Raw genomic sequence first — 23,199 nt, forward strand, 5'->3', positions numbered from 1 at the left:
AGTTTTTTCTCAAAAAACTTTCCAAATTAATTGGAGTATGTAATTGCAAATCAATTAATTAATTAATAATTAATCAACAATTAATTAATTTCCTAATTAATTTATTAATTAGCAAATTAATTAATTATCCAATTAATTGCAAATTAATTGGATTATGAGACAATTACCATAACTAATAGTCTGCATTGAAGTAATAAAATACCGATTTTTCTATACATTGAATTATTTTTTATCTCTCACAGAACCTTCTATGGGCCGAAACGAATGTTGCCCCCTAAAATTATTCCTCATAAGACATATATCCCACTAGTTTATTTCAAAATTGGCTGGTCACACTTCCCTAGTTTCCCTTGTTAGAGAAAGAGAGAGAAACTGATTATAGATTTGAAATCAGCGATACGAAAGTATCTAAGATCTGCAAAAAAAAAAAAAAAAAAAAAAAAAAAAAAAANAAAAAAAAAAAAAAAAAATCTCACTCATAAGAAATTTGTTTTCCCTCAGTGTAATCTGAATCAGTAAGATAGACCAAAGTAAAAAAAGCAGAATTTTATATCATATAAACATATTTCAGACAGAAAGTAAAATTATTTGATTTGAATTTAAGTTGTCTAAAAGAACAGCTTTTTGTTTTAAAGTTTGACTCACGTATTTGTCACATGTGATTCAGATAACGTTTACTTTCAACAGATATCTGTTTAAGTAATAAATTTTCGATCTGATTATGAAACTTTTTGAATATTCAAACTTGACCTTCTATTTTATGATAGTGTCTCTTAAAGTGCGGCGATATAAATATGACGATAAGTCAGTATTTCCATACAAAACACTTTATTAAGTTTAAACCACAAGGCAAGCTTTAATTTCAATGTTATGTTAAGTTCCAGCTCTTCTTTTTATTCATGATTAGACATGCAAACTAGTTTCGTATTAAAATTAGCGCAGTTTAACTTGACATTATAAATAGAGGTAATATACGTTTGAAAACAGGTTATTATGTAATACGAAAAATTGTTAACCAACCAATGCACTAATATGCATTTACATGTCATTTTGAATAGCGTACTAGCTTATAATTTCTAAATCAAGTGAGAAGCATTTAAAAATTGATTTTATAAAAAAAAGGATTTTTGATTTTTTCCCCTTCTTAATAATAATAATAATAAAAGTAACGAAATCTATTAAAAACATTCTTTAATAGATTAATAATTTGCGCGTCACACAATTTAGGAGGTATTCACTAAGGGACAATTTTTCGTTGTTTTTTGTTGCATGAGACTTTTTAATAGATATTGGGTACTTCTTTGTATCACTAATTTCAACGGATTAAGAATGTTTTCACAAAGTTGATTTCTAGTCACTGTAAAATGGATGTTACAGGTTTTTCATGTTTACACACATTTCGACTAGAACAACTTCAATACTATAATCATAGGAAAAAAATCAGGCTAACATAAGCATTAATAAAAAAGCAGACCAACATCAAATAAAAAAAAGCAGACGAAAATTTTAGAACTTCTTCTAGTTGATTGTTTGTTCTTAACGTTATTTTTTTAAAGCGAAATCAAAAACCAATCCATCAGCTCATTGGACAACAAGGGAATAAATATTAATTGATGCAGTTTTTTTAATTTAATTTATGAAAATACCCTTAATTGTTTGGTTATTTGTTACATTTTAACTCCTTAAAATGGATGTTTTTATTTAAGAATATTAAGTGATGAAGACAAAGAAAATGTTTTTAGCCCTTAAAATAAAATTTTGATTTCATTGAAATATTTAAACTTCTATTTTTCTTGTTCTTAAATGTAATTCCAGGTCAAATTTAATACATACATATGATGACATGCGTCTTCCTAAGAAAAATAAATGCTGGTATACATTATTTGTGATAGATCCAAAATTTATTGAGAATTCATTTTTCTTGTTTATAGAATAATTTATCATATTACTTAATTATATATATAAAAAAATAAACAAGAGTAAATAAAAATAAAACAGAGATTGAGTGCTAACTCTTATTATCTACAGCATCTATTTAAAGTTCTCTATCAAAGTTAATTGAAAGCTCTACTGTAAATAGTTTAGGAAGAAATATTAGGAAATGCATTTCTGTTACGTCACAATGGATAATTAAGTATTATTTGTCTGTTGTGTAGTCTTCGAACACCGATAGAACACCCTAACACCTCCTAGTAGATAAAAGGTCTTCACACGGGTTATCTGAAACGCGAAATCCGATCCTTTGCAGCCCGAACATTGTGCCATTTTTCGTATTTTTCCCTCACTGCGCAGTTTAGTAGCCCTAAAATTGTGATTTTATTCTTAATTTCCCCTCTCTGCGCAGTTTATGGACTTTCCATCAGATTGCAGCAGTGATTTGTGAGATGCTCTCCGCTCTTCTAGGAGGTGTTGATTACCCGCCACGGCCGTAACTGGTGCCCAATATTTTAGTAAAATTTACTCAAAAAGCATAATGCCATTCCATATCATAATATGCTGGCTCCTAAAAACTGGACCTGCCTCCTAGAAATTTTATAACCGTCATTAAACAGCCGACATGATTTTTGAATTTACGACTACCAATGTTCAACTACCGTAGTCCTGTAATTTTGAACCCAATCCAGAAGACAAGGGAACCCCTGGATTAAGTATTAGGAGAATTTTGCCTTCGTGGAAGACTTTTGGATGGAACTAACCCGCATTTGCGTTGGATGGGGAGGTAAACCACGTAAATCTCCCACGATCCGTCTACCACTGAGAATACTTTACATCAGCACTGTGGTCGGTGCGAGCCAGGTGTGGCATTCGTATCGATCAGCCATTGCTGGGATTCGAACCCAGTTCACCTCATTTGAAGGTGAACTTTCTATCCCCTTAGCCACCACAGCTCTCTCCTAGAAATTAAGCCTTTTTTGTAGTCTTCTGATTTTATCTAATTTCTCGTAAATATCATTCTATCATTAAACCCATTTTGCGCTTTATGTTACGCAGCATAACCCAAATAGCCTATATTGTTTTCTAAAATAACAAAGCATTTATTAAAAATCTTCAATGTTTGCACTACCTCTTTCTCTGGATGACGCAGTCGTATTCTGATTCGGTACGAAAAGTCATCTTCTCTTGATACATCTATGCTATCTAATTCACCAAACTGAGCAAGGTTAATGGGCTGTAAAGGAAAAAAGAAATTAGTAATACTTTACATATACATCGCGTTCAAGGTTATAGCATTTCCTCGAAGATTACAATTCTAAATGTCATTATGAATTGTTTGCAAGTATGCGGAGATTTCGTGCGCTCAGAATATCGAAATACACGGCTGTGCAAACTAAAGCGAACACTTCGTAATATACATATACCTAAACGGGAAAAAAAAAGAATGCAAAGAATTTGGCGGGCAATTTGTGGAAATACTAATAAAGAGGAAATCGTGACATAGTTATGAACTTGCAGGATGTGAATATAATAAATCTATATTTGATAGGGAATGAAGATTGGGTTAGATTGGTTAAAAATAGTATATCACATTGAAGATCTTTTTTAAAATACTTAGTTGGTTGTCAGCTTAACTTGACGGCGTGACAAATATAAATCAATTGTTTGTAGGAGTAATACATTATACTAGTGGGCTGAGCCCCCTGCTCGCTGACGCTCGCCAACCCCAGAAAATTGCTACGTAATCTTATACGGTTTGCTTCTCAAACGAAGCTCACTTCACTCGCTACTAACTTAGGTACTTCGCAAATGCACAAAATTCTAAGAATTCAAAACAATCATTCAAATCCATATAACAACTTTTTTTTTTTAAAAAAAAATTAGTATTATAGGAAAACGTTTCTCTATATAACATAAAATCATAATGGTCTGACACCGTTTTCCATTGCTGTCGGCGTATTTTTATTGGCCGGAAAATCACGTGGTAGGATCCAGTTTTCCCCCATCCATTTCCATATTGTTTAGGTTGTCATCAGCAGATCACACTTGGTGAGAATGCTCTCTCTGGTTATTTCAGTTTCTGTTTTTAAAAGCGCTATATGTTGAGCCACCTCAGCAGATTTGGCATGCGACATTTTTAGCGGCAATCATTGGTCGATTTTCTAGCGTTGCCATTCGGGGAGTGGTAATGAGGCTCTTTTTGTCGCCGTGTAAGAGAAATATATATATAAATATTTGTTAATAAATTAATATTAAATTTTTAATATGTAATTGTTGATCTTTACGTGTAAAAATATAAAGAATTTGTGTGTGCGTTTGTGTTTCTGTATACCTGATTGCGGGTAAACGATAGACTCTAAGAATACGAAATTCAACATGAAGCTGATTAATTACAATTACAAACTTTTTACGAAGCACGATTTTCGATTTTTTAATCAAATTTTTAAATTTGGAGACATTTAAGAAATGGAATTTTCCCATTGGCTTAGAGGAAGCCATTATTTCAATATAAGCCATCGATTCAGTTTTGTCAAATATTTTAAAGACAATACCAGTGGTGTTTATTAGCTTATAGCTCTAATCGAATAAGTTGTTCATTGCGCGATCTGCAATATTTAATTATTTTTTTTATCCGTTATGCCAGGTAATCTGAAAGATCAACGTGATCCGGCTAACATAAGCAGACTACGTCATTTAGTTCAACAGAAAATAGAAGATTGTATGGTCGGTATGTTACCTTTATAGAGAAAATATTAATTTCAAGCTATCATTAATTAAAGAAAAGCATTACGTTTGTATTAAAATAAATTTTAGAAAACTTTGCAGAAGCAAACTAAAATAAATGTCACTTTCTACAATTTATCGATTCAAAGAAAAATTTTTATACTCACAGCTATATTCCGAATGGTGCTGATTTGACTAATGCCGATCCTTGGACCAACCAGTATAGCTATTTCCATGGCAGAATTCTGAAAGGGAGATTTCGGAATTTTATTCATGAGCTTACCTTGCAAGAGGATAAAAAAAGACTTTTAACTTTAAAGATCTTTCTTGACTTCAAACATCTACTTAGAATAAAAATAGGAAAGGAAAAAAAAAAAGAAAGAAAAAAGAAATCACAGTAAGGAGCACCTGCCTTGCCTGACGAAAATGATTCACCGTTTTATGATGTTTTCGAGAGATTAGAATTTCTTATGCAGTATTTTAAGAGAAATTTGAAAAGAGTGATTTAGAATTTATGGCGAATACTTTTTTTTATTCAACGTATAATGACAACTAATGTAATTCGTGATTGAGTACGAAGATGTTTTTTTGAGTGACTAACAAATATTATATAATTGACATTTAAAATATGTCACTAAGTAACGAAGAATTGCACTAATTACAATTTCATACGCATTTTTGAAGATAAATTTGAGATGAGTGATGTAGAATCTGTCGCGGATATATATTTTTTTTACTCTAAGTATAGTGACAGCTAATATAATTCGCCCTTTGAAGTGATTTATTACGAAGACGTTTGAGTCACTAACAAATATTTTTTAATTTATTATTGAAATTTAAAACATGTTACTAAATAACGAAGAATTGCACTAATGAGAATTTCTTACTCATTTTTAAAGAGAAAATTATGTAGAATGATTTAGAATCTATCGCGAATATACACTGGTCGACAAAATTAAGAGATGGAGGACATTTTCTCAAATATCTCAAAAAATACTGAATATAAATAAATGAAATTTGGTTAATAAAGTATGCGAAACAAAAATGAAAGTGTCATTCACTGGCAAGACCTATTGTCAATAAATTCAATGTAGTCTGAACTTAAGGATAACAGATGACAATAAAAGTAAGGCTTGTACAGTGTGTGTTGCCTCTAGTATGGTGTATGGTCACCCCTGACAGACAGACAGCATGCACAACGGGTATGCATGCTGTTAATAAGGGAGTTAAGGAGGACTTGTGGAAGACCCTCCCATTCTTCCACCAGAGCAATTTTTAACTCCAGAATTGTTCAGGGGGGAGGTTGGCGCATCGCAATAGCTCTCCCAAGAGCATCCCAAGCATGTTCAATAGGATTCAGGTCAGGGAATTTGGCTGGCCAATATCTTGATTGAGTTTGAAGATTTTTTTTTAGTTACTTGCAAATATATTATAATTTGTTATTGAAATTTAAAATGTTGCACTAATTAATAAAGAATTGTGCTAATGAGAATTTTTTGTGCATTTTTTAAAGAGAAATTTGAGTAGCGTGATTATAGCGCGACAACTAGTGTAATTCGCACAATGAAGTAATTGATTATGAAGATGTTTTAGTGACTAACAAATATTTTATAATTTGTAGTAAAATTTAAAATATTCCCCAAGAAAGAAGAATTACGCTAATTAGAATTTTTTATGTATTTTTACAGCGAAATTCGAGTTGAGTGATTTAAAATTGATGGCGAATCTATTTTTTTCCCGATTATTAGTGATAGCTAATGTAACTTGCACAATAAATTGATTGAGTATGAATATATTTCTTTTGAGTTTTCTAACGAATAATTCAAAATTTATTATTGAAATTCAAAATATTGCACTAATTGATAAAAATTCCATTAATATAAATCGTTTTTTGAATATATTGAGATGGTAAAATTTTAGACTTCAATAAAATAACCGGCCTTCTTAATAAAACTTCGATTTAGTCCCTTATTTTAATAAAACTAATACAACTTGGAGGGATACGGTAGAGGATATAAAGTTTTCATTTTCAAAAAATGCAGATTTTGCAAATATTTTTTGAGCAATAATAATTTATGTAATAAGATATTTTATATAAATATTTTCATGTAATAATAAATACCTAAAAATTTAAAATTGCACTAGAAATATTAACACACCTATTTATAAATTCTTAAACTTACTACCAACCGTACAGTGCCTTTTATCGAATAATTTTATATTTTTTTCCTAAATAATTCACTTTGCAACTTTAAAGAAATAGAAAATATTAAGATAAACGTCCTACTACAATTTTTAAACTTCCAAATATTATTTAGCTCTGAAATTATACAATAATTTACCATTGGAATTGCAGCCAATAAACAACTATCTTCATTTTAAGCAAGTTTTATATTTGTTTGTATTAGAAATTGACGATATTATTCTTATTTCCATAACTAGAAGCGAAATAATTTTTTTCAATTTCAGTATGACCAGAATTTAATATACATATTGTATAGAACGAGATATCTAGATATCAAATAGAAATAGATAGAAATATTTATCAAACTATCTAGTATATTTCGATTTTCCTATTTATAATATTTTATTTAAAATTTGTTTATTAATCAAAGTTATTGTAGTATTATGTGTAAATAAGTAAGAAAGAAAGAAAGAAAAGTATAAATGAAAATTAACATTTAAAAACATCTGATACGGACAGTCAAATGAAGATTGGCAGGTAAAAAAATGTAAAACATTCGTGCAACAGCCTGTTGTGGGCCAGAGGGTCATGTAGGGTAATGCCCCACAATTTCATGACCAATGACATGATTGTAGCAATGTCGTCAGCACTGTGCGCAGGCCCCCTTTACACCCTAGACAAGTTGGTACCCATTGATCTGAAGCTGGGTAGTCTTCAAGTCGAAACTGGGAATTGAACCCCAGCTCTTCACAATGCCAGTGCAGTATCTTAATCACTGAGCCATCGTGGCTCTCATTGGTAAAATATACTTCAAACACTTGTATTTAATACATCAGCCTTTCTCATGAATGATATCTCAAGAAATGTTCTTAAAAAATAATAATATTCTATTTAATTAAATTACGTATTTGCTGAAAACTCAGAATGGAATCTTACTTTGGTACATGTAGGGAAAGATTTGGCGCCGTAAGTTGGCAAATCGCTGACTATCTTCAGGTAGTGGAATTTAGCCTGTGTCGCTGTCAGCTGCTTCTGACCAGGAGCACTCAGTGTTTGATTCTGCTTCATCAACTGGTTCAGAAGCTTCAGCAGCTCTTTTCGCTTCATCGTTTCTAGAAGAGACATGGGTACGAACTTTTCTAGTCCGTACTCCCTCCTGTAGGAAAAAATAACAACTTTAATGAATAATGCTATTCGAACACACAAATTGGTGAGCTGATATATATTTTTCAGAATTCGTTCGTAAAGTTATGTAGTATAAAGTAGACACATTCATATGAAAATGGTGAAGCTTGGACACCAAGATTTAGCAACAAAATCCATGGACGCCAAGATATGGCGACCCAATTCATGGGAGATAAGATTTGCAGACAGCAGTTTTCTGAATATCACGTCACCATAAATGCTGGTTAAGTTAAGCATTTATCTGTTTCGGGAGTTCATGCACCTATATTAGATATCCATATTAGTAGCATATTAGATACCTATCACCACAAGATCTATGACCGTAATTAATTAAGCGTCACTAGTGTCGAAGTAATTTTTTATAGGTTCCTCTCCTTAAAATGAACAAGCACCTAAAATTCCTTATCATCCACGAACAAGCCATTTTAAATATAATTTAAGTACTCAACGATAGCATTTGGCGAGATCAGAACCTGATACAGGAACATTTATAATAAAAGTAAGTAAAAACTCACCGCTTATCGTAATCAAATATTCTGGTACCCAGCAAACCGAAGAAAACCCCAGCAATTCCAAATAACATTATTTACTGAGTATTGATTTGAATTATGATCATCACGATCATAATCTAATCATGACCATAATCATTATTCTTATAATAAGATATCATGTTAAGCCGCTGTCATACGCTTATAATTAACAAACCATTCTGTGACCATGTGATAAATTATCAATGATCTATTTTGTCAGAATAACTTTAATTCTTAGAAACGGTTTTTAATATTACATCATTCTGCTGTTGTATCTTATCACTAAAGTTTACATGAAACCTTTGACATCACTTAAAATGAACATGAGACTTTTGGTCTCAGCACTACTAGGTCTCTTTTTTTTGTCTAAAGTTTTCTTTTCCTAAACTTATTTTTCTATTTTTTTAATTCACTTATACAGTTCTGATGGAGTGTGAGAAAACTCGATAATGATTTTCCAAACTTAAAACTAAAGTTTGATGATTTATTTGTTTAAAAATGTTTAAAGGAGAAATAAATATGAATGCTTAAAATAAATATATATGCTGCATTCTTAAAGTTTATTTTTTTACAATCTTTTCATTATACAATGCTTAATGCTGAGAGCACGACAACTAGACGAAAATACTAATTATTTCCTGATTAAATGGTAGAACATTTAGATAAAAATATGTAAACAGTAAAAATAGCGTAACACTTAAATATTAAAACACATAATCATACATTAAACATACTAATTCAAATCTAACATTTCAATTCAAATCTAACATTTCAATTCAAATCTAACATTTAAATTAATTTATACATTTAAAAAGTTTTGTATTTTCTAGTGCAGTTTGAAGATCATAAAAGTATCAAAAACATTCCATCTCAATAAAAGTGGATTCAAAAGGAGCAAAAAGAGACTAATACTCACTCTATGGCTTTGACTACAAGCTTCCCTTGCATGCCACTGGCTATGGCGTGCTGCTGTAGATGAAGGGCGGCTAGCCTCAGGGCTACATCGTACTTTAGCTCAGGAGCAAACCTCTCTTGCACTACGTCATTGCAGCTCTATACAAAATACATCATCAATCAAAACAAAAATAAAAGCAACTTCAGTAGCATACATAGAATTTACTCGATAATATGGTTTAGCTTCACGATTTAGAGGTTATGCTTATGATATTTTTATATTTGTTTACGTTTATGATTCGATATGATTCAGCAACAAATTCTTGAAAATTCGTGTGATATCACGGTCTTACACATTTTCTGAGTGTTCTCCGAGGTTAGAGGCACTGTGCTGTCCTTGTGAAGGACTGAGATTAGAACAGCAGTGGCGGCTTGAAGCCCACCCAGCTTCAGGCAATACCTCCTTGAAGAAAGAAGACCTCAGCATGGGTTACCATAAACAAGAAATTGATCCTTTAGTTGTAGTTACATAGAACATATAGATTGCGAATTTGATAAATATTATACTTAGTGTGCTGGCATTTATAAATGAAATTTTTTTTTAAATTTTTGAATACCATCTAACATAGGATAACCATAAGATATTTGACAAGCTTTTACAAATGGAGACTTAAGGGAAAGAACGGCTTAGGTCCATTTTTTACAAAAATATGATTGGATCACCATTTGTTGCATTTGGAGGATTACTAAAATAACGAAATCGGTTCTCCCCGAGAGTTATTGCACTTTGAAGATGGACAATGCTGAGAAATGGTTCGTAGACAAGGCGAATAAAGAAACGAATAAAAAAGAAGACGATGGGAGTTTTCCTGAGGAAGTATTGATTAGAGAGAAATATCGAGGAAGATATGGTTTTGATTCTAGCCAATTTTCTAAGTTTATTTTCTCCCAACATCAAAAATTGTAAGTTTTGTTTTGAAAATTTTGGGAGAGGTAAATAAATATTTGACAGGTTTTCCGATAGTTAAAATAAAATTTTATTTTAATGATTTCAATCATTTGTTACCTCCTGACAATCTCTTCTCTTTTCAATTCTTCAAACTCTTTTTTTCTTAGAATCAACTCACATTAAAAAAAATAATTTTTTTTTTGTGTACTTTCTAACATAGGAAAACTATAAGATATTATACATCAAAATGGCAAAATAAACCATATTTTGTTTTATGTTACATGACAACGAAATTATTGATTATCAACTTAAAATTTAGTAGGCAAGGTATGACCAAAAAGCTCACTAGAGCAGTGAGTTTTTATACTGAATTTGGCAGTACTGTCATTAAAATGGTGAAAATCAAGTTATTCATTCAAAATTTTTTTTTATTTGACCTATATTTCTGGAGGAAAAAAAATACAGTGAAAATAATTCAACTTTCTTTTACATGTCATAACTCTTCCATTCTAGAAGATATACACATATAGGATGTTCTATAATGGGAACTATTAAAACACATTTTTTAAATTTCTTGTCTACTTTGAATGTTTAATCTGAATATCTAGTCTAATTTCAAAATGAGGTTAGCAAACTAATATTTAAATAAGAAAATAAAAATGATAATGTTATCCAAACTTTATAAATCCTTAACGAGGTAGGCGGTACTGAAAAATCCAAATCCTTTCAAAACTAGAAGAAGTAGTATACACTGTTGTGCAATATAAAAATCAACGTATGCGCAAAAAAAGAGAGATTTTCATAAATTCGGCATTTTATATGGTAAGATAGACATTGTGAAATTTTTGTTTCTACAGTTTTATGAAATTTTTTCTGGGCGTTAATAACATAATCAATTGAAAGAAAATAGCTATCAAGGCACTTTTCTCGAAATATTTCATGAAGCACTTACGTTTTTTTTTAAAAACACAGCAGTCTAGAAATTGAATTTTAGTCTAGAATTTTTAGTCTAGAATTTCAGTCTAGAATTTTTTTTAAAAACACAGCAGTCTAGAAATTGCAAGCTGTGATAAATAGAAACACGTTCAATTTTCATCTGGTAATCTAATTGGTTTTGATGTTTTCTGTCCCACTTACCTCAGTAGCGATTTATTTGAATTTGATATCGTTATAGTTACTTCTTGGCTTAAATATTAATTTACTACTTCTAAGGTGCATGCATTTCAATAATTCTGAATATAAATTTCAAAAATAAATATTAAAAATCAATATCGGTCATTATAAAATTCGCTTTATTACAAAAAATAATTATTGCAAGTGTAACTTTGGATACCTTCCTTGCTTATACTTTTGGGTAAATTTCTAGAACTAGCCATTGAATCTACGTTTACATATATTTCATAATAAATTACTCCACAGAATAAACATAATTAATTTTGGTTCTGAACAATAGAGGTTTCGCGGATTTCAGCAAGCACTATTACAATCTCCGGTCGTTGTCGTAATATTCAATGCTAATAACACTCACTTAACAATCCCTACTTAATAATCTTCCGCATTGCATAAGCATTCATTATAAAATTATGCTATAAATTAAGTATACCACTTTTCATGTCTTTTAGTTTAATAAATTTGTATAAAAGTTATGACACTTTGATATTCCGTGTGTATAGAAGCACAATCAGAAAAATCTAATAGAATTTCTGCATAATATAGATTGTTCATTTGGTTTCCATTTGGAAAAATATGTGAGATAAATAACTCAAATATTATTATATAATTTTAATTGTTATATACTTATTGTAATCCAATGATGATAATGTTACATTTCTAACGAGTTGTTGTTTTAATTCATGATATATACACATAATGCATAGATCATAAAGAAAATACAATAATTGCATGTGCAGAATAAAAATAGTGAAATACATTAGTGTTATAAGAATTTTAATTTTTGTAACTATGTCAGCATTTTATTTTAAATTACACTAGGAAACAATTTTTTAATTGTTTTCTGTTGCATGAGGTTTTTTCACGGATCTTGGAAATGCTCACGTCTCTAATTTCAAATCTGCAATCGGTTTCTCAGACCAAGCTACAGTTTTTTAAAGAGCAATTTTAGTATAGTAAGTTTGAAAACGCTATATATTACAGGGGGTCCGGAAATTTTGTAACCATCGTTGAACAGCCAATCCAATTTTGGGTTTACGACTACCAATGTTCGACTCCGCGTCCTTTAAAATTTGAATCTAATCCAGAAGACAAGAGAACTTCTGGATCAAGTATTGGGAGAAATTTGCCTTCGTGGAGCACATTTTGATGGAGCTACCCCACATTTACATTACATAGAGAGAAAAACCTTTCACCGTAAGCCTAACGGCAAGGGGACTAGGCCAAGGTTTGTTACGCCAGGATATTTTACGTCATTGAGCACACCATCAGGATTAAAATTGCACAGGTACCTCTGCCCGGAAATGTCGTCTTACGCTAATAGAGGTGCTTTCCTATTATGAACTGTTTCTTCTGACCATTTCATAAGAGGGAAGTGCATCTTTTTGAGGAAGCGAACATTTTCGGTTATCGGTATATAAATTTTAAACCTGATGACGTGTTCTAACTCCCCTTGTAGTTCTTCGCAATATTCGAGCCGCCCTTTGTTATATTTAGCGTTTTTAAACATATCATTTAACGTTTTATATTTCAACAAAAATAGATTGACAATGATATAAAAAAATCTGCAGCTTTTGGAGTAAAACTGATTCCAGATTTAAAATCATTACACCCGATCAGGATCAAGTATTTGCATTAATGCAATAAAAAATGTGTTCCCCGTTGCAATTGCTATATGAAACTTTTAATAAATCATCAATCTAAAAACAAGTGGAGCAATTTTTCTGAATGTTTAGGATAATGAGGAGAACCGGGTTCAAATCCCAGCATCGGCTGGTTGATACGAATTCCGCATCCGGCTTGCACCGACCACAGTGCTGACGTAAAATATCCTCAGTGGTTTACGGATCATGGGTTAGAGTCCCCTTGCCGTTAGGCTAACCGTGGGAGGTTCTCGTGGTCTTCCGCTCCATGTAAAGCAAATGCGGGTTAGTTCCATCAAAAAGTCTTCTACGAAGGCAAATTTCTGACTATATTTGATCCAGGAGTTCTTTTGTCTTCTGGATTGGTGTTCAAAATTACAAGGCTACGGAGTTGAACATTAGTAGTCATTAACCCGAAAAGTGGATCCGCTGTTCAACGACGGTTATAAAATTATAAAATAAAACAACAATATTTAGGATAAGAAGATTTATGTCGATAATTATCGACATGTCTTGTTCTTATTCTGAAAAATTCTTATGAGTAACTTTAATGAAAAAATACTCATTTATTATTATTTTCTCCTTACCTGAAGGAAGAGGTAGTCGAATGCGACGGGGTCTTTCTGCATTAGTTCGTAAATATCTTTGGGAACAAATGTTAAACGAAAAAGACATCTAAGGTGATGTGCTCCGGGTCTGGCAGCGATCTAAAAAAAANAGTGCTGACGTAAAATATCCTCAGTGGTAGATGGATCATGGGTTAGAGTCCCCTTGCCGTCAGGCTAACCGTGGGAGGTTTTCCTCTCCATGTTACGCAAATGCGGGTTAGTTCCACTAAAAGTCTTCCACGAAGGCGAATTTCTCCCAATATTTGACCCGGAGCCGCGATGGCTCAGGGGATAGAGCGTTCGCCTTCCAATGAGGCGGACCGGGTTCGAATCCCAGCATTGGCTGGTCGATACGAATTCCGCATCCGGCTTGCACCCGACCACAGTGCTGACGTAAAATATCCTCAGTGGTTGACGGATCATGAGTTAGAGTTTCCTTGCCGTTAGGCTAACCGTGGGAGGTTCTCGTGGTCTTCCGCTCCATGTTAAGCAAATGCGGGTTAGTTCCATCAAAAAGTCTTCCACGAAGGCAAATTTCTGACTATATTTGATAAAGGAGTTCTTTTGTCTTCTGGATTGGTGTCCAAAATTACAAGGCTACGGAGTTGAACATTCGAAGTCATTAACCCGAAAAATGGATTCGCTGTTCAACGACGGTTATAAAATTATAAAATAAAATAACAACATTTAGGATAAGAAGATTTATGTCGATAATTATTGACATGTCTTGTTCTTATTCTGAAAAATTCTTATGAGAAACTTTAATGAAAAAATACTTATTTATTATTATTTTCTCCTTACCTGAAGGAAGAGGTAGTCGAATGCGACGGGGTCTTTCTGCATTAGTTCGTAAATATCTTTGGGAACAAATGTTAAACGAAAAAGACATCTAAGGTGATGTGCTCCGGGTCTGGCAGCGATCTAAAAAAAAGAAAAGAATAAAAATTACCACACATCATTTGAGACTAAAAATGTTCACAAATTTAATCAACAAAAATAACGATGTTTATTTACAAACTAAACATAACTAACACCATCAAGGAAAAGTCTAAAATATGTACAAAATTGTTTTTTAAGGCTTATAATAAAGTTAACATTTTTCATTTTTTTAGGCCGTACAAATAAACATTGTTTTTATGAGATTGCGCAAAACTAATGCTGTTTCTTTTAAAACAACGACAGAATTAAAAACTAAATCTAACAATACTCTTTCGTTTTATAGGATATCAAAAGTGGTATTAAAAAGCTTTACAAATTTTTGATGGACACTGAAGTTTGTACAAAACTATCATAAGTTGTACAAAATATATATACAAAATTATTTAAAACTGTACATGGATTGTTTGAGAGTCATTCATGTTTGTTTTTATAAATTATGCTTAAAAGATAGAATGATCTAAATATAAAACTAATTACACTTTCTATACATCTTTTTGTCATTTACACAGAAACATTTTAAAACGTCATGAAATTTTTTCCTATTATTATGATCTAAATTCCTATTTTTTCCTATTCCTATGATCTAAATATAATCATTCCTATGATCTAAATTTATTCCTATTCCTATGATCTAAATATAAAACTAATTACACTTTCTATACATCTTTTTGTCATTTACACAGAAACATTTTAAAACGTCATGAAATTTTTTCCTATTATTTTCTTTTCTTTTACAATGTTAATTTATTGTTTTGTTGAATTTCATTTTTTAACACATTTTTGACGCATTCATTTTAACATGTTTTACTTCTTACAAGTAAAACCTGTTGACAAATTTGTTCGAAGAATGAAAATAAGCTTGTTACATTATTGAATTTTCAGGGGAAAAATTTATTTTCTGTTGAATACCAAATATGGTTGCAGTAAAATATTGTTGAAAGCGATTGCTGGATAAATATTCCATATTTAAGCAGATAAAGGAGTGCACGCCATTGCAAGTAAACTGTGTAAACATGATTCCTTTAGGACGTAAGAAATATTAAATGTGGTATACGATTTTTGTTTAACAGTCTTAAAAAGTATCATGCTATCTCATAAGAAACAAATCACCATAAAATAATTTCAAATAAAGGTTAATAAAAAAAATTTAAGTTCAACATACCTTAACCCTTACAAAAACAGTCTTTTATTTTCCAATAAAAAAGACAAATGATAACTAAGTATATCAAATAAGGTAAAATATTACAATATTCTGCAAAATTAAAATAAAATATTTGGGCTTTTCTTGGGCTAGAACATATTATCTTACCGGGATTTTCAGACGGGACAAATATATCCCACTAGAGTTTTTGTTTGTGGGATATATATGATATATAATATATATGATATATATATATATAAAATTATTTGTATCATGTTTATTTAAATTAATGATCTCAAACAAAGTGTTTATTCATATTTTTTAAGGGCTAAAACATTTCTTGATTTTAAAATCTTCAGTTCTGCTATATTACAACTACTATAAATGCATCGTGGTTCAGAAACAAACTACTTTTTAATTCCACCCTAGGCTTTAATTCATCATCAGCCTCATCCTTAAAAAATGAGACACAAATTTGTCTATTCTGATATAAAAGTCAAAAACTTCAGTTATAAAGATTCTGTCTGAAAATTTCACCTAAAATATTCGTTTGTGGAAAATTCAGGAAGTTTTAACTAAACTTGGTTTTCCTCGTGTATAATGTATTTAGATCCTGCTTCATTATCAAACGCCTTTAGTTCCTGGTATAAATGGTATATGCAAGAAAAGTTATGAAAAGTAAGCCTACTGATACAAAGGGCTTACTTTTCTTTAAAGAGTAATCATCAAGAGTTTCTTAAGTAGAAGATATTGACCCAAAATCAAGTTAGGAAAATTGAGCTTATTGATGTAAAACTGATGCAAGGGATGAAATGAAATCCTAGTTTTGAAAAGTAAACCTATTGATATAAAAACTGATGTAGTGGATATCAACATGAAAGAAAGTTATTTGTGAGACTTACTTTAGCGAGGGTATCTTTAGGACTCAGAATAGATAATTTGTTCCGTCTAACAGCTTTGATGTGTTCTACAACTAGTGAAAAATGTTCTAAACAAGTTATACTTAGTTTTTCCTGAAGAACATTCAACACATCCTGAAATATAAATGGAAAGAAATGTAAATCAGGTTAAGCAAAAAAAAAAAAAAATTCATGTAAATAGAAATAAATATAATGCAATGAAAAACATTAAATTTTCAGCATTTAACATTAGATTTTTAACAACAGACACTTTTAAAGGAAAATATTTTGAACAAAAGTTTTTATATATATTTCAAGCAATTAAAACATTAATAGCTAGAAATATGAAATAGAACAGTTTAACTTGTTTTTTAGAATATTTGTTTAATATGTTTTTAGAATATCATGTTTTTTACAATATTAATCACAAAACGATAAATTAAAAAATAAGAAAAATTGTTGTTCTGGAAGCTGAAATGGATTGGGCTTTTTGCTCAATTTAAAATTCCTTAAAATTATAAAAAAAGCAACTAATAAAAGAATTTGTATTAACTTTTGCATATTTTTCTTGTATGCTGCTTATTTAAACACAAATAATTATTTCTTAGAAACAAGGAACTTTTACATTGAAATTATTATTTTTGCCACAGTATGTTGCATAAATATTTTTTTAATATTACTGGCAAATTGCTAAAAATCTCTTCAGCTAATATTTTTAGTTATAAAGTCTTAACAATTAATTCATGGTTAGAGGAATTCAAAATATATTTTTCTCATATATTAAAGGTTATTAGAAAAGGAATTTTTACAAGTGAAAGAGCTTTAAAAAATTTTATTGATATAAAAATCATTCCAAAAAAATTCTATGTTCTAGGAAGATCTATATTTAATTTACATTTATAATATGATCAGTCAATATAAATGAACATTGGATAAAAAAAATAATACTATGATATTTAAAAGTTGATAACTATTTTAAAATTGTAAATTCTAGCAAAATATACAGCTACTGCAGGGTGCGTAGCCAAATCTTTCTATAAAAAATAAGCACCTTTTAAGAACTTTCTAAGCACTGAAAAATATTTTTAAGTACTATATGCATCAACAAAATACAAAATAATTATCAAAGATTTTACATGATCATGATAAAATAACTAGCTTCTGACAAAGAACTCTTTTATTGATTATATTAGCTATTATAAAATGATCAAGAGATTTTTTGATTCAATATGATAGGGTGGAAAATGAAGCCTGAAAATGAGAATATATTGCAAAATGCAGCAGAGTTGCCAATGAGAGTGCAATAATCTCACCGAACCCAGCTTAGTGGATGCACATGAGGACTTGCAAGTATTTCATCAAACATGTAAAATGTTTGGCGCTTTCATACGCTGAACCGAAATAGATTGTGGTTTAATGAATTGTGAAAAAGTTGAATAGAACAATGTGAAAAAGCACGCTTTTACATAATACGCGGCGAAAATCGACATTCCCTTTTCGAATCTCACTTCTCATTTAAATTCATTAAGCACTTTTTAAAAACACCCAATAAAAAAAAGCACCTTTAAGAGCTTTTAAAAATCGAAAATAAGCATGCACTTTTTAAAAGCGCTACGCACAATGAGTTAAGTTGGTTTATTTTATTTCATTTATGCATGGTTATCAAAGTTCCGTAAAAAATTCTACTCCCAAAATAAAAAAGAACTATGATCAAACTATAGTTATATAACAAAGAATTTTAAAGGATTTTATCAAATGAACCTATTCAGATAAAATAAATATTCCAAATCATAAGCAAATAATATTAATTTACATATATCAGAGTACTTAAAAACATTGAAGGAGTAAGTAACAATAAAAGCATGGAAGTAATCCAAGAAAAGCTACTTTGGTTTAAAGAACTCTTCATTATCTGAGAAGCTATAATAATCATATTTGAAATTTGTGTAAATAAGTTAAGGTTGTTTATTCTATTATATTATATAATTGATTTTAGAACAATTTACATGTGTTTATTATAAATCGGTAAAAAGTTTTCGACAAATGACACAAATTATCAGAAAATAATATTAATTTATGTATCAGAGAATTTTGTTATTTCAACAAATAAACTTCAAGGAAATCAACTATGATTTAGAAAGCTTTTAATTATTCCACAATTAAAAATAATCATTTCAAATCAATACTTTATAGCTGTTAATTTGGTTTAAAATATATAATAGCACTGATTATAGAAAACATATTCACGTCTGGTTAGTAAAATTGGAAAACATTTTCTTCATAAATTAAGAGCAAATAGCAATTATAAATCACAGAGTTTTAAGAATTTTATTGACACATTGATGTAACGTCATTGTCCACACTAAAGCTCTTGTTATGCAATCTATTTCATATTTGAAAGGTGTTAAATTTGCAGTTTGGAGTTGTTTATTTTATTAAAATACATAATTATGTTTATTTAAATATAATTTATTTGCGGCTATTAAAATTCTAAAAATATTGCCCACAAAAAAGAGAATTCATCAGCTAATACTGTTGAGACATAAAAAAGTTTTAAACATTTTATTTACATAAAAAATCAATTAAAAAATTATCATTGATTTCGAAAGTAGTTAGTTACCTGTACAGTTGTAGTGCTATCATATTTGAAAGACTTGGTTTGACCATTTTCTAGAAATACTTTTAAGACATTAGGCATGAAAGGTACATGTGAGTCAAATGGGGACGGCTGTAAATGAAAAAAACAAAATTAGATATATTTTTTTATTTTTCTAGAAATGCTTTTAGGACATTAGGCATGAAAGGTACATGTGAGTCAAATGGAGACAACTGTGAATAAAAAAGCAAAATTAGATATATTTTTTTATTTTTCTAGAAATTCTTTTAAGACATTAGGCATGAAAGGTACATGTGAGTCAAATGGGGACGGCTGTAAATGAAAAGATAAAATTAGATATATTTTTTTATTTTTCTAGAAATTCTTTTAAGACATTAGGCGTGAAAGGTACACGAGTCAAGTGGGGACGGCTGTAAATGAAAAAAAAGCATTTATAGAAAAATAAAAAATATATCTAATTTTGTGGCCGGGATAGCCTGGTCGGTAGGGCGCTGGGTCCATATCCAAGAGTTCGTGGGTTCGATTCTCGCCGGCCGAAGACTCCCCNTACATGTGAGTCAAATGGGGACGGCTGTAAATGAAAAAAACAAAATTAGATATATTTTTTTATTTTTCTAGAAATGCTTTTAAGACATTAAGCATGAAAGGTAGATGTGAGTCAAATGGAGACAACTGTGAATAAAAAAACAAAATTAGATATATTTTTTTATTTTTCTAGAAATTCTTTTAAGACATTAGGCATGAAAGGTACATGTGAGTGAAATGGGGACAACTGTAAATAAAAAAACAAAATTATATATATTTTTTCATTTTTCTAGAAATTCATTTAAGACATTAGGCGTGAAAGGTACACGAGTCAAGTGGGGACGGCTGTAAATGAAAAAAAAGCATTTATAGAAAAATAAAAAATATATCTAATTTTGTGGCCGGGATAGCCTGGTCGGTAGGGCGCTGGGCCCATATCCAAGAGGTCGTGGGTTCGATCCTCGCCGGCCGAAGACTCCCCGTGTAGTAAATGGTGACTGATGCACGTTAAATCTGTCGAGTCTCAAAGTCCTCCATGTTCCCACAACAAATCAATACCTCTGGGGGTACTGATCCAGGAGTTTCCTTGTCTTCTGGATTGGTTCAAAATTACAAGGCTACGGAGTTGAACGTAAGTAGTCGTAAACCCATGAAATTGGGTCGGCTGTTCAACGACGGTTATAAAATAAAATAAAAAGACATTAGGCATGAAAGGTACACGTGAGTCAAATGGGGACGGCTGTAATTGGAAAAACAAAATTACATATATTTTTTATTTTTTTAAAACATTTAAAAACGTTAAATATTGTAGCACATTTAACAAACATTAATTAAATAGTGTTACACCAACAGATAGTTTTTGTAGTGCATTCAACAAAAGTTAAATAAGTATTCTTTTAAAGATGCATATAAAAACTGTGCTGTATTGATAACATAAGGTAGTTTTTAAAGACTAATTATTATTTTATATTTTTTTACTGTAAGCAAATTAAAATATAGATGTTGCTGACTTCAGTGTATCACTGTAAAAGAGATTAACATTTTTAAACTGCTGCTTGTTTATATGATAACGTTATGGACAAACAATGATGGATACGCTTTAAACAAGCTTCACAACTGCACAAATAGTGTTCATGATACTGCTTATTTGTTTGTATCCAAAAAAATTGAGTGCAGTTTTAAAACTTATACAGTTTGCGTATTTCTTCAGCTTTAACTGGGTAAATATGGCCATTTTCAGAATTTTAAAAGATATGGTTACCAATATTTGTATTCTTTAATTTTTAAAATTTATTTGGGATTGATAAAAAAATGCGTTTTGATTGAAATAAAGAATAGGAAAGAGGGGCATTTTACAGAAAATGGATGAAATACTGAATTTGTTATTAGGTGTCAAACAAAAAACATGACATTGATTATAATAAATCAGTATAGTTAAGCCTTTAATCTTTACATTAGTTAAAAAATATTCATACCTATTTAATATTAAAGTGCTGTACTTTTGTCATTTCTTAAAATATTTAAGAAATCGTTCTTAAATTTACATAACATACACCCAATATTTTTATTTTGTTTTATTTTTTTCGTTCTGAAAATTTTGCTAAGAAATCAAGTTTTTATTTCAGTGTTCCAGTTTATCAGAAAAAAATTGCTTTCACAAAAAAATTCCAACTGATTACCTAATAAAGCATTCTAATAAAAATCCTACAATTTATTCAGTTGAATCTATTAAATCATTAATGTATCAAACAAATGTAAAAATAAATCTTTACTTTTGCATTTTTTCTTTATTCGCAAAATTCTTTTACATTTAATTAATCCTTTATTAGACTTAAAGAAAAATAAAGCTGTTACTTATACAGTTTTTCTGGAAGAATTATACTGAAATAAAAGTAAGAGGATTAGGTATATCTAGAGAGCTCTGGTCTTAAGATCGAGAAAAATGTGAAATCAAGAAAGACATTTAGGTACAGTAACTAAATCCTAGAATTCTTAAATAAATACTGCTTTTTTGTGTAACACAACATTCGGATGTATTTGTATTTATTTCAAAATTAATACTAAAATATTATAATAAATAATATTATATATATTTATTATAATAATATTAATAATAATATAAATAATGTAATTATAGCAACATAAATAGTATAATAATAAGATTAATATCTCTCTATTCTAAAAAAAAGTTTTTGCAGTTAATTTTGTCCCCTGAAAAACTTTTTAACTACGTGATGAAAATCTAAGATTAAGGAATCAATTCATTCAGAATCTTTCAGGGAAGACATTTAGGGCATTCAAATCTTTTACATAATTTTAAATTTTTATTTATTTTAGTTTTAAAGCACGATTTTGCAGTTAATAATGAAGAATAACCGCCGTTCACAACAGCCAATCACATGTCTGAAAACGGCAAGCTTAAAAAAGCGATTTACAAGTCTGAATTTTCTTTTTCAGAGATGCAACCAATCACAAAATAGTTAGAATTTCATTCTTCAGTNATAATAATATTAATATTATTATAAATATAATAATAATAATATTATAATAAATAATATTAATAATTTTAGTATTTATTTAAAAATTATAAATTATTCAATTAATTAGAAAAAAAAAATTTCTTCAAACTTACACAGTATAAAGGTGAACCATTTATAACGACTCCCTCTGCAAATCTTACTCTGGAAGGATTGGATTTCAGCTTTGCTTTTTTAGCTGCTGTTAAGAGAGCAGATTTCCTAGTAGTCTGTAATAATTTAACGAATAATTAATAAATAATATAATAGAAATATTTTTAGAATATATTAATTTGATGTACAGAGTAAATTTAACATAATATAATTAAATATTTTTACTCTTCCAGACAAGTGTTTTGATGAATATTTAACGAAAAATAATAAAATATTTTCGCATTAATGGCTGAAAGATTTTGTAGTACATTTAACAAAAGTTAATGAAATATTGCTGTACTAATATATGAAAGATTTTGGAGCAAATTCAACAAACGTTATTTAATTATTGTTGGACTAATAGATGATAGACTTTGTAGCACATTTAACAAACGTAAATTAAATATTCTTGTTCCAACAGCTAAACGATTTCGTAGAATATTTAAATACGCTAAATATTGTAGCTCTAACAAGCTAAAGATTTTGTAGTATATTTAACAAACATTAATTAAATAGTGTTGCAGAAATAAATACTTTTTGTAGTACATTCAACAAAAGTCAAATAAATATTGTCACTTTATTAAAA

The 23,199-nt window shown here is 29.8% G+C and overlaps 1 protein-coding gene across 2 annotated transcripts in view; it reads right to left on the bottom strand.

The window, feature by feature from the left end:
* The window catches only part of LOC107439363 (uncharacterized), a 566,421-nt gene that overhangs the window by 49,301 nt on the left and 493,921 nt on the right, over positions 1-23,199 (bottom strand). For both annotated transcript variants that reach the window (XM_043046915.2, XM_071183127.1), the window contains 8 exons: positions 22,577-22,690; positions 19,423-19,530; positions 16,806-16,937; positions 14,625-14,744; positions 9,476-9,612; positions 7,781-8,000; positions 4,827-4,904; positions 3,065-3,169 (listed from right to left, as the gene is read on the bottom strand). In XM_043046915.2, coding sequence (XP_042902849.1) covers positions 3,065-3,169; positions 4,827-4,904; positions 7,781-8,000; positions 9,476-9,612; positions 14,625-14,744; positions 16,806-16,937; positions 19,423-19,530; positions 22,577-22,690 — 1,014 coding nt within the window. The remainder of the gene's footprint in view (positions 1-3,064; positions 3,170-4,826; positions 4,905-7,780; positions 8,001-9,475; positions 9,613-14,624; positions 14,745-16,805; positions 16,938-19,422; positions 19,531-22,576; positions 22,691-23,199) is intronic.

This window comes from Parasteatoda tepidariorum, chromosome 7 (assembly GCF_043381705.1).
Source record: "Parasteatoda tepidariorum isolate YZ-2023 chromosome 7, CAS_Ptep_4.0, whole genome shotgun sequence".
Classification (NCBI taxonomy): domain Eukaryota; kingdom Metazoa; phylum Arthropoda; class Arachnida; order Araneae; family Theridiidae; genus Parasteatoda; species Parasteatoda tepidariorum.